General features: G+C 39.9%; 1 protein-coding gene across 2 annotated transcripts; it reads right to left on the bottom strand.

Moving 5' to 3' along the window:
* Positions 1-537: 537 nt before the first annotated feature.
* igf1 (insulin-like growth factor 1) lies at positions 538-16,846 on the bottom strand. Of its 2 annotated transcripts, none has more exons than XM_040035868.1 (5): positions 16,573-16,846; positions 15,080-15,239; positions 5,841-6,088; positions 5,651-5,683; positions 538-3,792 (listed from the first exon to the last, which is right to left on the bottom strand). In XM_040035868.1, the coding sequence occupies exons 1-5, from the start codon at positions 16,618-16,620 to the stop codon at positions 3,733-3,735; spliced, it is 549 nt and encodes a 182-aa protein (XP_039891802.1). In that variant the 5' UTR covers positions 16,621-16,846; the 3' UTR covers positions 538-3,732. The 2 variants fall into 2 exon arrangements, with proteins under 2 accessions (XP_039891802.1, XP_039891804.1); XM_040035870.1 differs by lacking the exon at positions 16,573-16,846 and adding an exon at positions 16,351-16,512.
* Positions 16,847-17,130: the final 284 nt, after the last annotated feature.

Genomic DNA, 17,130 nt, shown 5'->3' with positions numbered 1-17,130 from the left:
TCTTGTTTATCTAATCTTTAAAAATTGAGGTGAAATAACACACACTTCCTTTGTTAATCTGTGAGCTTTAGGATTGCTAGTGGGCGGATTACATTGAGTACACGTAGTCAGCAAGCTAAGCTAACTGGCTAAATAAAAAATGTAGAGACAAAGCACAATTAATAATTCAGCCCTACATTTATTTTGTGGGAAGATCACTTCTTTTCTGTCACGACTGTTAGCACCAACAGACTAAATAATGGAGAAGTGTGTTACAGGCAATTAGCCAGGAGTGGGAACGGGAAGAATGGGAAAACTGCAATTATGGCTGTATTTTTCTAAGCTCTGCTGAACCACTGTGTTAAAGTTATAAAGTTAATATATCTGCAAATGGCTTTGCTAGTTTTCTAATAGCTAAAAAAAAAAAAAAAAGATAAAAATAATCCTCTGGGGTTTTTTAAAAAATCTGGAGTTTTGAGATAGCAGCAGGAATTTTATTAACATTTCAAGTACAACTTGTGGCGGTGATTGTTTTCCCATGCTAATGGAGTAGTTTTCAGAAGAGCTCACAATCTCTGTGAAGCAGCTCTTTAATTTTAGTTAAATAGAATAAAATATTGAACTTTATGCCATTATTTTCCATGTTGACAGGCACAGGTCCGACTCAAGGATATATTTTTTTCAATGATCCTAATCCTTCACTGTATGTCATACCCATTTTAGTCTTATCTGCTGAAGCCAGTGAAGCTGTATCTGGATAAATCTGCAGGTGTAAATTATTATCAGAAAAAAAAAATTAAAATATACTAAGGCAGACATGTTGGCTTACAATTTTTAGATGATGTGGTTTGTTGGTAGTTGAACTGTGATTTTCAAAATGCTGCGAACTTTAAATGTTGTCAATTACTTTGGAACCGACTCTGAGTAATAGTTAATTAAATCTATAAATTATAATTACATTGGCTAACCAACACTCATAGGCATAGGCAACCAGATGCCAAAGCAGAAGAGGTTTAAACCTGCATTCTTTTCAAATGCTACCAGAGGGTGACTCCTGCAGATTCAAAATTACTTTCTGTCCTATATAAATTTGTGTGGTTTCAAAGTTCATCTTTTCTGGTTTCAAAGCATCAAGAATGGTAAAAAAAAAAAAAAAGAAAAAAGAAAAAAGAAAAAGAAAAAGAAAAAAAAAGGAATAAATAAATCAGCTCAAGACCTCAACAGGATTTCTCAAACTAGTGGCTGACTTCACAGTGCCCATCTTATATACTGTCAATGTACTCAGGTTTGGGTGAGTCCTTAGTTGTGAGCCCAGTAAGACTGAGGACCATATAATCAATAAAAATGTTATTAGGTAAGAGCGTGTCAACTAAACTATCGACCAGTCAACTCTGAGTCCACAGCCCTACTTTCGTAGGGTTCGTCACCCCGTCTCTACGAGAGTAGCAACGACCTCTTTTTATTTATGTCATTAAATTAAAGATCCAGACTCTAAATATGTTACTGAAATGGGTACATTTGGGATTTTTGTTGGATGTATGCTGATTGTCTACTGTTTGACAAAGGTTGCATTGTCTTGTTTTAAGTAATTTCAATAGCTGGTACTTTGACTTCCAGTTAGGTGAATTATCACCAACACACACATCTGGACAGACAAAAGTACACGATGACTTTTTACAATCTTAACACAATTGGAAGAATCATTGTTCACAGTTCTTTTGTCAAGTTATTTGGCATAAGGGATCTATATTGAGAAAATAATTTAAAACAGTAGAAAAAATAGCATTTTGCCTTCTTGGGAACACAACATGGTATATTCATTTCCTTTTTTTTTTTTTTTTTAAATTCTTCATGCATTCACAGATTTCACACCGATACATTTACTCGCTTAGACTACTACCTTATTGAAACAGCTTACAAATAAAAACACTATTAAAATGGTGGCCACAAGGCTGTGCAAAAGGGAAGACCTCCAATGTAAGCCCTGCCATCAGTCTCTTAGCCATCTCTTGCAAGTAACAAACTACAAAATAGCACCATTATACAGTGGATAGGATTCTTAATACAGTTTTGTTATATGAAACCATCATGTACAATGAATGATAGTAATGCATAGGTTAACATAATGGGAATACTGTTTGATTATACACAGGCAGAGGAGACAGAGCCAGAGATGAGTCGTCTTGGGCAATTATTATTTTTTTCTTATCGTTTTTTTTTTATCTTTTTTTTTTTTTTTTTTTTTTTTTTTTTTTTTGGAGGCTTAAACAAACAGCCGTTTTTGTTAGTCCTCATGCAAGGACTTCTCAGAACTGGCTTTTCATCAAAGTTGGTGTATGTCTGCATGACCTTTGCTTGTAGTTGCATAACTCTAATTTACCTTGTGAGTGCTTTTGTATGTGTATTTGTGTTCTGATATGCGAACATCACATCACCAGAAAGATTTGTCCTTGTGGTTTTGCCAACGTTCACCAAATATGCATGTTTCTTGGGTGCACTCTGCAATGAATGCAGTGGAGGTTTATTCTACTCTTGCCATCAGATAAAGTTGCAAAATTCTCAGCCTTCCTAAGCTAATAAAATATCCAGGTCAAGATCAATCACTTAAATTCATACGTGTGAAGGCTCTGCTTTTTTTTTTTTTTTTTTTTTAGAGCACTTGCTTTGACTAAACTTTCATAACATCGTGTTTACCCTTGAACACGGGTTGTGAGTGGAAACCTGTGTTCAAGGTTAAACACAGGTTTCCACTCAAACTGAAATGTTGACTGAACTGTTGTCAAAAATCAAATTTGGCTGGGGTGTTGACACGTGAAAGGATGCAGACGACAAACATTTTGCCTGATTGTCATTATTTGACTTTTTCCGCTTCAGTTTGCCAAATGCACTTTGACTTCACCGAATGACACGCTTCTGAGGGCCAAACGAGAACTCAGTTTTAGCTTCTGGTTAATTTGTTTTTCTGTTTTGGAAAATGTGAAAAATCCCAGTCTTGTTTTTGTAGTACCTTCTGTACTACCTACTTTCTTTAAAATCCCCTCTAATAGTGCTTGAGCTCTTTTTATAATGTTTGGATTGTAGACTCAGTCCTCAGGTTTTGAACACTTCCTGGGGCTTAAGAGGGATTTGGACTGATCTCAAACCTTCCAGCGACTCCTCGTAGTAAGATTTAGACTTAGGCTCAAGTTAAAATACCTACAACAATGTTCAAACTCTGATGAACCACCTGGTCTTTGTCCTTAAAGCAAACCTTTTTTATTTATTTTTTTACATAATAAAAATATCCACAGTAATGGATGGTGCATAAAAACAAACTCTGAAGGTAATATATCAGCTTTGAACTGGGGTACTAACTGTTAAATGTGACCGAGCCACAGTCATGCTGCTCTCTGATTGGCTGAGGCCCAGATACGTTCCCATCTTTCCTGGAGCCTGGGGAGGCTGCAGCTCCCACATGGAGGTATAATAAGCTCTTGTTCGTGTCTTAGCAGCTAAACTAGTCTGTTACATTGCATTAACAAAGAATTCCTCCCAGTATGGAATGGTGCAGTGTATAAAATAATCACAACTTTCCACATCAGACCCTTACACACCACCTAGCTCTCTGTTTTCAATCATTTTGAAGAGCTTTTCAGGTCATTATTAGCATCTTCTTTCTTTTGTTTTACAGTGAACCATTCCACAGGGGTACCAGGTAAGGCCACTCCCTTCTCTCCTCCCAAGTTGCTGGGCATTTGTCCATTTTCTCCTTCCCTACATTCTGTAATTCCTGCCCCCCGAACTTCCTCGACTTGAGTTTTTCTGGTGGACTTCCTGCAACAAAAAAGAAACACATTTTTTTTTTTTTTTTTTTTTTTTTAGATGTACAGCAGAGATATAGAAGATACCGGATGGCCTGATCTTCTGTACTTATTTGGTCAAAATCCATCTACCAGTTTTCATATTGCTTTATCCAACTTGGGGGTCACAAGGGGTTGGAACACATCCCAACTGATATTAGGTAAAAAGTGCAATATACTCTGTGTGGTTACCCATGCATCTTGGGGCTAATTTAGAGAAACTTAGAAACGCACACTTTCACATCTATGGCCAGTTCAGAATGACCACTTTACTTAACAACCGCATCTTTGGTCAGTGGAAAGAAATCAGATATGTAATCTCCAAACAGAAAGACCCTAGCCAACCAGGATGCTCAAACTTAGAACCTAAAACAGCTGCTAACCACAGCAACATGATGGTGATGGTGATAAACAATAATGAAACAAAACAAATTTTTCATTTTTTATTTCTGGTAACTTCAAATAGGAATCAATTTTAGTACCAGTAACGCTAACTTCCAAATCCCAAAAAGTTGATTTCATTCATCTGTACATTACACTTTCAGTGCGAGAAAGGTTTTGTTAATGATCCAAGTGTCCTTTTCAGTCCACAATGAACCGAATCAACGTTCTGGTATGATGGAACATGCATCAAGACATTCCAACATCCAAATGTTGGTCTAAAAGTGTCTAAGGTCAGTCATATGCCATAAGGATTCTTACACTGGTTAGGGTAACACTAGAGCAGATGGGGTATCCTGGTCTTGTATTCAAGCAACTGACAGAAAGGGGAAATCAGGGGAAAATTGCTTTGGACTGTGCCCTGGAAGAGTCCAGAATCTAGTAATAGTAAAAGCCCTTAAAATTACCTGACCTGACTGCTGATCACTTTCTTCACTCCCAGTGTTTAAATAACTTCTTCTTCCACTAACATCTGCACATCCTAGCCTCTAAACAGGGTTTTTATGTGCCTGAGCCATGCAAGACCTAAGTAAGGGAAGTACATAAGTACATAGGGAAGTACATAAGTAGTTCTGCCTGTACTTATTACAGTACTTATTCTAGTAGATTCTAGGAGTAGTTATCTACTTAGTTCTTAACTCCTTACCTCCCTGCCAAGGAGGTCTGCATATTTTAAATCAATGATATGTTCTTTATATAATTGATTCTTGGACTCTAAATGAATTCAAACAAATGCAGCTCACTGAATTTTTCTTCAACATCCTTCCCTCTACAATGCTTGATTTTACACTCTGCCTCTTCTGAGTGTGGTTATTCTGATCAGATGTGGGCACTCGGATTTCAAATGCATTCAGTCAGAAAACATGCTATATTCGGACAGAGTATGATCTCAACCTTCGAACAGATCTAAAATTGTTCACCACCAACTGCCAGTGATGTACGAACAGCTGCAAACATAAAATCACTAAACGTGATATGTGTGCTTTGGCTCCTTCCCTTGCATGTGTTGTATTGTAAGCTATCTGAATTTTAGGACATAATGTACAGTAGCAGAGTGGAGATTGTGCCTGGGGAGTGCCACTGCAGGTCTACCACAAAAACCACTTAGTTTCTTCTTCCGATTCTAATGGTGTTCTTTTTTTGAGAAAAGAGTAAAAAGCACATGGTTGAATTTTAAAATGCTCACACTATGACACCGAATCCATATTTAGAAATTACACGTTCTTTAGTTGCCCCCTGATGTTCTAGAACTAGGATTTATATAAAGTTTTCATTTCTTGTAAAAAGATTGGCCTGCTTTTGAAACTCTTACGTCATTGGCGAGATTGCGTGTTTGATAAAGCTTAGATGACAAAAGGACAATGAAACATGAGATCATTTTGCATGCATACCTTGAAGGATGAACTATGTCCAGGTGAAGGTCTCTGTGGAAGAAAAAATAGGTCACTTTAGTTTCTGCTAATTAAGCTATATTACCTTAATTAATCAGGATATTATGCACGTATGCTCTGATTATGTAACAAAATGTAAATTCAATCCAATCAACAATTTTTAAAATTTATGTTTTGATGCTTTGCTCACCTTCTTGTTTTTTGTCTTGTCTGGCTGAGGCGCTGTCCTACGCTCTGTCCCCTTGTTCGCTCTGCTACTAACCTTGGGTGCTCTTGGCATGTCTGTGTGCCGCTGTGAACGCACAGAGCGAGAAATCTTGGGAGTCTTGACAGGTGCACAGTACATCTCAAGGCGCTGCAGCTCACAGCTTTGGAAGCAGCACTCATCCACGATGCCACGTGACCGCCTTGCACTGGGGCCATAGCCTGTTGGTTTATCTGTTTGAGAAGAACGGCAGCAGGTTTTAGACAATGGAGAGACAGAACAAGTTCCATTGCTTAGTTCTAATTTTCTACCCAACAAAATTGGTGGCTAGTGCGCTGAAATAAAGGACTCATTGATCCAAACTTTACTACTTCAGAAAGAAATCTGCACTTGTTTACACAAGCTGGTATAAAAAGGCTAGGTAGCAATATTTTGGCTCTTGACTGGACTTGAAGAAAAAACACAGATTTGTTTAATGATTTCATATGACTGGATTTATTCTAAAAGTATATTTATATAAAAAGTCAGCCAGAGACAACATTTTAAATCGGTTAACAAAACTATTGCTAGCTTAATTTGCTATCATCCTATAGGAAAAAAAAATCTGTTAATGGTAAATGTCCTTTCAGCCAGTAAAATCAGTGTTGTCCGCATTTGTTTACCTGCTTCTAAATTAAGGGAACTTTGATTTGAAATTTAGTACATAATTTAAGTGGTAAATTTGTCCTCATGCTTATGGCCAGTACAGGTTTAGCTGAACCAGCCAAACTCAACAACAAAAATATTGATGTTAGCTAGGAAGCAAAAAGGAACAATGTTGTTTCATGATTTCCGTGCTTTCTACATATAATTGCATATATTTTTTAATTTGTACAAATATAAAGCATAGGCCAGAAAAAACACTTTACATGTGTACAGCTGACAAAACATTTTTATATTAGCCAACAAAATCCGTGCCTTTGTCTATTTTTACCCAAAATACCCATTGATTTAAAGTTTACTACGCATTTTCAGTTGAAATTGTCACTTTTGAGTCTTTAAAATTATGACATTATTATTTTCCCTTTCCTATGCTTCTTATTTTTTTTAATAGAATTAATCAAAGACATTCTGGTGATGGCTGGACGCCAACGCCACGCTCGTAATAAAGCTGTGATAACAGCCGTACGGTCTCAGTGACACTGATTTCTTACATGTAAAATTTACAACATATCACATTTCACACTGTGGACTCATTTTGGCAGCTGCATCAATGTTAAAAAAAAAAAAAAAAAAAAAGGAGGGAAAGGGGTGGGGGAAGGGGGGCAGTCACCCAAATGGTGAGAATATCCTGCTCAGCCATTTTGGCTCAGGTGTCTTTTACATAGTCCAACGAGGCCAAGCCACAAGTCCCCTGGGCCCGATCCACCTGCAGAAACATCCAGGCAGGCTTTTAGGACCACACCACCATTGGCTATGTCCCACTGTTCATTCACATTTTTATTTGGCAGAAGCACCCTGGAGGCTCGTTCAAATAACACAGATTTTGAGGATGGAGACATGATGCATGCTCACTGCATGAAGTAAAGAAGCAAAGCCACAGCTAGCAAAGGTGTTTTGGGTATTTTGCTTTTTGGGGGAGGTTTTTGAGTCCAAATAATACATCTCAGGGCGTGACAGATGTTTGACTCAATGATCACATTTAGTTACAGTGACGCCAGTACTCACTTCCTCTTTTAACTCCCTAACCCCCCAGAACCCACCCTCTTTGGTGGCTTTTAGAAAAACCCAGACTTCCCATTTACAATTCCCTGCTCACCTTGAACAATATAGTCCTGATGGGCTTTTCCCTGTTACCAAATGAAATAATAATAATTTAATATGGCATTTACAAGGAGGAAATGCCTTTCCCTCTCAGAGTTAATAGCTCTTGGCTCAGAAGACTGCCAGTGCTGACAAAGTGCATTAACTTCTGCTCCCTGTCTGCCTTGTCCTGACAACGTTATTTTGAACAGAGAGCAGCTTTCATTCAGAAACAGAAGCATCTTTCTCCTCAGACCCCCAGACACAAAGCAGAGTGGAGGCTAACAGAGGTGTGAATGAAGAGGAGGAGATGGGGGGTGATAGGGAGGCTTTCATGTTGCTCATCAGGTAGCTGGATGCTAAAAATACCTTGTGCACCTGCATTATTTAGGAAACAGAAGAACTGGATTTACCCAGATCTCAGACTTCTAAACTAGATGTGTGCAAACTAGACAACTGAAATATTTAAATGGCTGAAAAAAAAATCTTGATTTGGATATTCAAATCTTTATTATATACAGTTCAAACGATTGTATTCACTTTGTTTTTCTAAGAAATTCTTTCAGTGCTTGTCCCACTGAGTAACAGTGGGCCAAGCATTGGCTGTTCTATTAACACCTGACGTGAAGACATTTAAAATGAGAAAATTGCGACACTGAGCCCTGGCTGGTGATTATATAATGGTTTCTGAAAGCCAAAAGAGGGGCTGTGCTTCAATGCCTGGCCTGTTTTTCAATCCCCCAACCCCCCCCCCCCCCCCCCCCCCCAATAAAGCCTTACAAATTAACATCCGCTATTATTCTGAAAATAGTTTGCCACCCTGCTGCACAAACAGCTGGAAGGGACAGGGTAATCAGCTGGTGCCGGTTGTAACATGTAGGATAATCAGCTCAGGCAGGTTAGGGGAAAACACGCATATAATAATCAGGTCTAAAAGCTTTGGATAACTGCTGTAATCCCCCATCAACAAAGAATTGTTTTCTGTGACTGTTAAATAAGGGTAAATAAAGAAGATGCAAAAAATGTTTTGCTGATTTTGCAAAAGTCAGTCTGAAGGAAAACTTAAAGAAAGAACGTTTCTTTTGATTATTAAATACCAACTGTCTTTAGGAAGGACCTTTAACGACTTACTTCTTTGCAGATGATGCCAGCCTGTATAAATATTTCTAACCAGAGCAGCGTTTTTTAGTTTCTAATTGTAAAAGGGATTATTGAGAAGATGCTGAACACAGAGATTAATGGATAGCACATACCGTACTTGGTGGTGAATTTGAGAAAATAAAGAGAAAAAAGCCAGAGGTTTATTTAGGAGGGCCTGATACACTGGATAGCCATGTATGTCGCACAACCAGTGAGTCAAGGAACCACAACTAACACACACATCTCTGAGAAACCCCGGACATTGAAAAAGCTATTCTTTTCAGAAGTTTTATGAACATTTTGATGTGTTCTGAGGTATTTTCCTTTGTCCATAAGTGTGTTAACTTTGGAATAAGTTCTACTGGTTGTAAACTGAAAACAACCACAGTCTTTGTCCACTACGAATTAGCCACTTAGACATTTACAGAACCTTCTTTTAAGTGCTTTTTAAAGGCCAAATCATAACTTTTGTCTCATTGTATCACTGATATGCACATTAGCACTCAACCCAAAATCTGAAGCCGTGTGGACTAGCACCACTGCAGTCACACCAATTAAAAGGCAACTGAAAGCTTGTTTCATACGCCATGTGTAGTTTAGTGATGTCTTGCACAACCTTGATCTTGTTCTTGTTTTGAATTTGCACACACCGTTTTCTCTTTTTGACTTTTTCCTGTTGTTCAGCCAAACACAGCAAACTAAGCAGCTCTTCTTCCTCCATCAGGAGGTCCACACGATTTCTAGTGAGCATGTGTGGAACACGTCTGCGTAGACTTGACCCCGGTTAAATATGTATAGAAGCACTGTTTGAAGTTTAAGTCTACAGCTGGCTGCACAAAAACCACAAATTGGTCTTTGGGGTGGAGTACTTCTTCACCTTGGATGTCACTCTGACAGCATCCTTCTTAACAGAAGCTATGCTATAGTTTTGACTAGCCACAATCTATGTTAGTTTTTCGTAAAGTCTTTCATCTGATGTCACCGCACGGTTCCCTGAAACATCTTTGGTTTGGTATTTGACAGGCTCAGCATGCATAGTGCTCATTCCTCCAAGGAACAGCACTGGAGAGAGATGGCTCGATTTCCCCATTCCAGAGTGGCACAGAAAGCATCTGAGTTTTACAGCTTGGTCATGGTCAATAAAAAGCAGTGGATTCTTGGAGCCAGCGCACTGCTCCTCCTGCGAAGTGTCAGGGAGTTTACGGCTGGGCAGGGACTAGAAGAGCTGCTTTAAGTACTAGAAACTATCCCTTTATCATTGGTACCATGTTTTACGGCTTGTGAGAATTTGAACCTTATCCAAATGCATTATGAATATTTAAAGATGGATTTTTCAGGGTATGTGTTCTTGGCAAAGTTTTGCAACAACTTTTGGAATTTACAAATGTAATGTAATTTTTTTCTCATGATCGGTAGTTGGGAGACAAGTTAAGTTATCATTACATGGTTAGTGGTCATGTGTCTGCAAAGCCTCGACACTGGAAGTCTTTATCACCAGTTGGTGGCCATTAAAAAAGATCGCAGGTGAAAGAACTTTGCCTGGAAGCTGCATCCATCTTTTAGATTGTCTGCGGTTAATGCCTGTGTTTGATTATGTATTTCTTCTGCTTATCATGGAGATAAATGTCATTATTTATGGAGCTCATCTCATGGAGCTACATTTCTGCATTACAGACAAATGTAATGTGATCACTGCTGTGCATGAGTCTTTGGCTACACCTAACAAGCGAAACCAAGCCATTTTATGAGATCTATAAAGACAAAAGAACGCCATGAAGAAGATATCTATAACTCTAACTAATGTTCCCCTGTTTTCTTTGTAGAAGGCCTGCATAATGTGAATGAATGAAAAGGTTAAGTATTCTTTAGTGTCCTCAAATCCCTCGAGTCTCAACTTCACCTAATGTACAGATTTAAATCTGGACGACGCCTGCCTGTCCTTTTCATGAGAAGCCTCTTTGTTCCAGTATTTCGCAGCGGGGGTCAGAGATGTTTAGTTTCAGGTCCTCATGGGAAATCGACACCTTTTCATAGCGATGGAGAAGACACAGGAGGGCTTTCTTCGGGCCTTGGTGCCTTCCGCTGTGTGCCCAGGTCCAGTGCAAAACTATGGCGGGAGGGGATGGTGGAGGGTGTCCTGATCATCCTGTAATCCACATAATCCCCTGCTGCTGAGGGACCAGGCCTCGCCATGCGTGAGTCTAAGTGCGTGCATGTGACGTGCTGTTTACACATTCTCCCTCTTTCTCCAGCTCAAGTGGCTCTGAATAAAACTGGCAGGGACAGACACTGAAAAGGAAGTCATATCTCATCCTCCACTCTCCTTTCCACCTTCAACTCACCTGAGCACACTGCATTTTATATTTGGTTGCCTTCTTATTGGGTATTTGTGTAGCGACGATGAGCTTTTGGCTGAAAAAAGGATGGATTATTTCATCTTCTTTGCAGACACTATGCAGAAGTCTTACAGAGTAAGATTAAATATCTCGTGCTCACTCTAAAACAGCTGAATATTTCAGCATGAACTAAAAGTGACTTACAGCGCGGAGCTACTTAGCACTCACACTTCAGCCAAAAAACGTCCCATAACAGATCTGATTCATGGAATGAACATCCCAGTGAAATCACCCCGCAGTCCTGCCTGCTAAAGCATTACAAAGACAACTAAGGATTTTTTTAGGTCGGGCTAATAATTGGAAAAACTGACTGCAGGTTTTTTTTTCTCTGTTTCATTGACCGCAGTTTGTTTAATTACCCTTTAAAAAAATGAATTTCCACCAACTAATGTTTTCTGTCAGGGTAGGAAATCTGCAGTTGTGAAATACAAGTGTGCTTCACTTTACTGGTGGCATGGCAAAAAGCACTGTGAGCACATAAAGCCCGCTGTTGTTGCAACACTGTCTCTGCACACATTATCAATCAGAGGGCTGCCAAGTTCAACACGGCCAGACTGGAGGGAAAGAGTTCAGGGAAAGGATCACGCTTCCTTTGGCCAAGCCGTTACTCTGCCGCGTCCTATGGACGACAGAGCCCAAATGGATTCTCCAGATATTTTACTGACTAGAAGCAAAGGAAAAGGGATGACAGCGAGAATATGAGAGAGCGAGAGAAACCGAGGACGACGGCGAGAAGCATATTTTCCAAGGCACAGCACCCTGCTGCTCAAACCTCGTCATCTTTTTCAGAGAATGGATGGAGTGTTCATGAAATACGCCTCTTTTTAACAGGAAAAAGTAGCATTGATAGATGGATGCTGTGTAGTCCACTGACAGCTCAGTGTAAGGTAATGTGGGAAAGACAAATACGTTCCACCAACCACCACAAAAAGGTCTGTTCCTGTTTAAGAAGTATATTCTACATGAGGATTCATGAGTTGCATTGGCTTCTGTTCAACACTTTCTCATTTAATAAACTGCAGTTAAATTCCGGTATCAGTATCCAACCCTTTGTCACATTCCCACATCACCCAGCTCTGAACACTCTCATACCTTGTCAAAATCCTAAACATATCAAAAACTTTTAAGCTACAGCTGCAGACAGGTCACGGGACCATTTCAAAATCGGAGAAATGAAATGTTCAGAGTTGGGGTTTTAAAAAAAATGACTGCTAAGGAAAAAAAGATGCCAAAGTTCAAACCTGTTTACTCAGAATCCAAGGCCTGCACTTATTAAAATGTTATGTTTGATCATGTAGTTAATTTTTTCTGACTCTGTTTCTTAAACCATTTAAAGAAGAAGACGCTGAAGCCGAGGGAATCCAAAGACCAAAAAGTCTTAACAGGCAGAATACTGGCAATCGGACTGGCTGTCAAGACCACTTCACAGCATGTGGGTATTGCCAGGAGCATCTGGACGAACATGGCTCGCAGCTTTGCAGTAGCTTGGTGGCTCTCCAAAAAACTTTCTGGCAAATGCCATACAGAGGCCCTGACGCAGAGAATGATGTGGACTGGTCCTGGAAAAGCTGCAAGGAGCAGGATTCGGGGAGAGGAGCAGCAAGGTGCATGCTGACACTGCTATCTGTAAAGAAATCTATTTACATTCAGAAGACTGAATTCCAAAGAATTAAAATGATTTAATTTGTAGAATCTCTTAGCATAACAGCCAGAAACAGGGTTTAGGTTATGCAACTCAGACCCTTTGTTAAGGTTAGAGAAGGGGTAAGAGAGAGATTTTACAGTGATGTGTGAATTGTATTGTGCCTATTTAATTTCCAATCTCTCCGAAACAAAGTCATACATAAACAAGCTGGTAGAAAGCAGGAAATTGATCTGAGAGTAGCTTCTGGCTTTTAAAAGAGAAGCTAACATGGAAGTGCTTTAAACCTGCATTTTTTTTTCCAGGCCAGTATGCATGTGTGTGAATGTAGTTAGAAAGCACTATGAATAGAGAAAGTTCTTGTGGAGTGGGTGTGATTGGGTGAATGTGGCATGTTGTATAGAGCCTTTTGAGTACTCCGAAAGAGTAGAAAAGCGCTATTTAAGAATCAATCAGTCCACTTGTATACGTTATGTTATGTTCTTACTAACTGCAGTGCTAACCATGACCTAGTGTGTTGCTGTAATTTTTTCACAAATACTTTAGATTAGTAGAAGTAGCTCTGTGGTCCAAACCTATAATTGCAACTTTGATCATCACATGAACTGAAGATGAGGTATTTCCTAGTTTGAGGTTGTGGGCCCTGCAGTACCCTTAAAAGCTGGCCCACACGTTGTGGAATCACAGCACCACAATACTTGGTTTAGGTCAGTTAAGGATTTAAATCCAGCTGTTAAGCATTGTTTCAACACCAGAGTGTATAGACAATATTTGTATTGAAGTCCCTTAAACCTGCATTTTTTTTCTTCTAATGGCCAGCAGGGGGCGACTCCTCTGGTGCAAAAATGGGAAAAGTCGGACTACGTAGAATTCTATTAGAAGATGACCAGATCATCTCCTGCGATCTGTGATTTCAGTAAACACTTTGCCGATTATTGGTTTTTAGCTAATGCAACATGATGATTACCTAGTAAATTATGGTCAAATAGGACCATAAAGCAGGGTAGGTTTTGTCATAGGGTGAAGTCTATGCTGCTTGCATTTAGACTGAGCTTGTGAATGCCATCCATTCTCTTCTGCTTATCCAATTCATTTCAATCAGCTACATTTTAGTGATAATTAGGAAAAAAATAATGGGTTATCAAGCCAAACTAAGTTATTGAACGCAGTAAAGTTATCTGCTAAACCTGAGCATGGCTTTAGACCACTACTGCCCTCCCCCCACCTTCTTCTGGCCTCTAATTGTCCTACACGATAGAAAAGGTATATTTTCAAACTATTCAGGTTCAAGCGAAGGTGAAAGAAATCAATTACTGGAAAAGAGAAGAACTGCAAATGCATTATAGATGCTGCTGATCTCCAAGAGAAATCTTATATCTTCTTCTTCTGTTTTTCGAACTGGCAGCTGACAAAGTCTACCACATGTGGAAAATCTTTCATAACTTTGGGACCAAACCAAACCATTTAAAATGGATTGTTATGACAAAACTGCACAGGAGTCAGAGGGAGAACTAATAATTTTATGAATAAGAAATGACTGTTGGTGATGCTCGTTGAGGACATTTGCTGAAACTGGCTTAATTGATGGATGCCAGCCAGAGAAAAGTGAATAATAAGCTTCTAACCTTCAGCTCTGTGGGAGCCAACTATACTGTTAATGTACAGTCGTGCTGCTCGTCTCTGACAGACAAAGCAGGATACATGTCCTGAGAAACTCTGGCTGCCGGTGGAACATTGCACCTAACCTTCATAGCTCCATATATCCTGTGCTGCTCTGGGCTAGGTTGTACCCTTAATGGAAAAATTGGAGATTTAAATCCTGGTTTCTTGGTCGAGGGTTTTCTTTGGGTGGCTCTCCCTTCTCTGGTGGAAAAAAGAAAAAACTTCACTGCAACATTTACTTTCTACCCCTCCTTTTTCTTGGAGATAGCCAAATTCCACTTAAAGCCCTTTCCCTCTGGTCACAGCTGCGATTTGCCACCAATAAGAGTTACTTATCATTATTCCATATTTCATCTAACTTTTCTCATTCAGAATTTGACCTCGGTGATGAGAGTAGCATTAAAACAAATGTACAGGGAATTTAAATATAAGATGTAAGAGTGGATGAGGAATGAATGAAGTAAAAAAAAAAAAAAAACATTAAGGGAAAGCCAAGACGAGATGTCAAACTGGCTGTTCTTTTATTTATGAGCTCGCAGGAGGTGGAGAGCTCTGGGACATATACAGCCAACCTTTATGAATAAATAAAAAGGTGCACTTACTGAAATAAAAGCCTCGCTCTCCACAGACAAACTGCAGCGTGTCGACCAGCTCCGCCCCGCACAGGGTCTCAGGGCCCGCCCCTGTTGCCGTCGGAGTCAGGGTGAGGACGCACAGCAGTAGTGAGAGGGTGTGGCTACAGGAGATACAGCACATCGCACTCTGCGCACAGGGAGAGAGCAAGAACATTTTCACAGCATCATCGGAAAAAGAGTTTCTTTTAACCACAACTCAAAGCTTCATGCACTCTTCTACATTTAGCGCATCTGCTGTGACAGTTTGTTGCACAGTGTCTTGCTCAAAGGCCCGTCAGTAAGTAGCAGTATTACACTTGCACTGTCAAACACAGGGTTGAAAAAAAAAAGGCAGCCAGCTTAAAGTTGGGCATCCAGGATGTTCCATCTGCTAAAAAGGGGAAAGAAACAGATGGTAACTTTACAGGAGTTTGGAGATGTGGAGGAAAATGTATTAAATCCAGACTCGCACTCGGTGCCAGAGTCAGTCAAACAGGAGGCTGAGCAGCTCTGATGCTCCGGAGCGCCTGTGCGTAACCGAGCGGAGCGCGTCCAAATTGAAAACACACTATACCCCCCTCCTCTCCTTCTCGTCCATCCGCCCGGCTTCTGTGTAGTGGGTCTTAGCAAGTTAACAACAATCTGCATTAATCACATTAATTAAATGCAGGCTATCTATCATTAACAACCAGTTTAACATTTAAAATGTGCCAAAGCCTAGCTGTCAGCGCATTATTAGGCGCAAAAGTGCTTCGACACTCAGAAAGGAGAATAAATGAGCTGCCAAGAGATCTTTCCGATCCAAAATGTGAGATGGAAAAAGGCTCTCCCGCCAAAGCCCGCGGAGGAAGCTGACTGGGCCAAATGTACATAATAAAGAGAATAAACACGGAACGTTATCCATCTACATCACAACCGCAAAGTCCCGACGCCCGCAAGTGTTTCTTGATAATCTCTCCTCTCTCCCGCTCTCTGTCTTTCAACCCCGCAGAGGCATCAGGTTGGATATTTACCACGTAAATTATGCAGACTCAGCAGTAATTACTTTGAAAGTTGCACAGCTGCATTAGGGCTTTCTGGTGGAAAAAGAGCGCCGGGCGCACGGAAAATGTCCAAATTCATACCTGCGCTGAAAGTCATGCACGATCCATGTCAATGATTTTTAATTGCAAAAAAAAAAAAAAAAAATAAAGAATCAATCAAAGCAAAATGTAGAAAATATAATTATCTCTGGAAAAAAATAAAATAAAATAGATTACCAGGACATGCGGGAGAGTTGTTCCATAAGTGGATGAAAAGGAGAAAAATGTGAATAAATCCGCACCAATGCATGCGTTCAAAAGCTGTGAAATACAAGCAAGCGATAAGAATCCCCTTTTATTGTTTCTTTTTAAAGTAGGCGAAGGTGCTCTGTGCAAATAGTGAGCAAGTGAAGAATCAAGGTGATAATGTATAGTGTCAAAGGAAATCAGGTAAGTTACCTTGAAGACATCACATAAATGCCCCTGAAAGGAAAAAGCGCTAGACATCCCCACGGGTCTCCACAAGACAAAGCCCGACGAAAATGAACTTGTTTAAAGTCATTAAAAACAGGGAGAAAGAGGATGAGATGCGGGCAATGTCACATCTCAATATTCCGACTTTGTTCCATTGCGCAGGCTCGTTTTGGAGAAGTGAGATTTAGCGAACAGGAGACGGATTTAGAGAGAAAATCCCTCACATTTATCTACATTACACAGACATTTTCAACAGGAAACAGCTGGGGCAGCATTTGCCTCCTACTCGTCCTAAGTTATTCATTAAGGATTTTGGGCACATATTCAAATAACGTCATTTCTGTTTTTTCTCAGAACGGGATTGAATTTTGATCTCTCTAAGACTTGGTTAGTAGTTCAGATCAGCCCCACCAGCAGCAGCAGCAGCAGCAGCAGCAGCGGCTCACACTCTTACAAACGCATTATTTTGTGCCCTGAAAGCTCATGAAGGAGAAGTTAAAGACGAGCTGGCGGTTGTGATATGGCTCTTTGCTGTTGTGCGTA

The sequence above is a fragment of the Simochromis diagramma genome, unplaced genomic scaffold (assembly GCF_900408965.1).
Source record: "Simochromis diagramma unplaced genomic scaffold, fSimDia1.1 OVJJ01000816.1, whole genome shotgun sequence".
Classification (NCBI taxonomy): Eukaryota; Metazoa; Chordata; class Actinopteri; order Cichliformes; family Cichlidae; genus Simochromis; species Simochromis diagramma.
The sequence above is the reverse complement of the archived record's forward strand: the minus strand, read 5'-3'. Positions and strand labels throughout refer to the sequence as shown.

Excerpts from the sequence above, each read along its gene's own strand:
- igf1 (XM_040035868.1), bottom strand. The coding sequence starts at position 16,620 with ATGTCTAGCGCTTTTTCCTTTCAGGGGCATTTATGTGATGTCTTCAAG. Across the intron at positions 5,684-5,840 it reads ACAAGACAAAAAACAAGAAG|AGACCTTCACCTGGACATAG; the intron begins GTGAGCAAAGCA and ends TTTCTTCCACAG. Across the intron at positions 3,793-5,650 it reads GACATAGTTCATCCTTCAAG|GAAGTCCACCAGAAAAACTC; the intron begins GTATGCATGCAA and ends TTTTTGTTGCAG.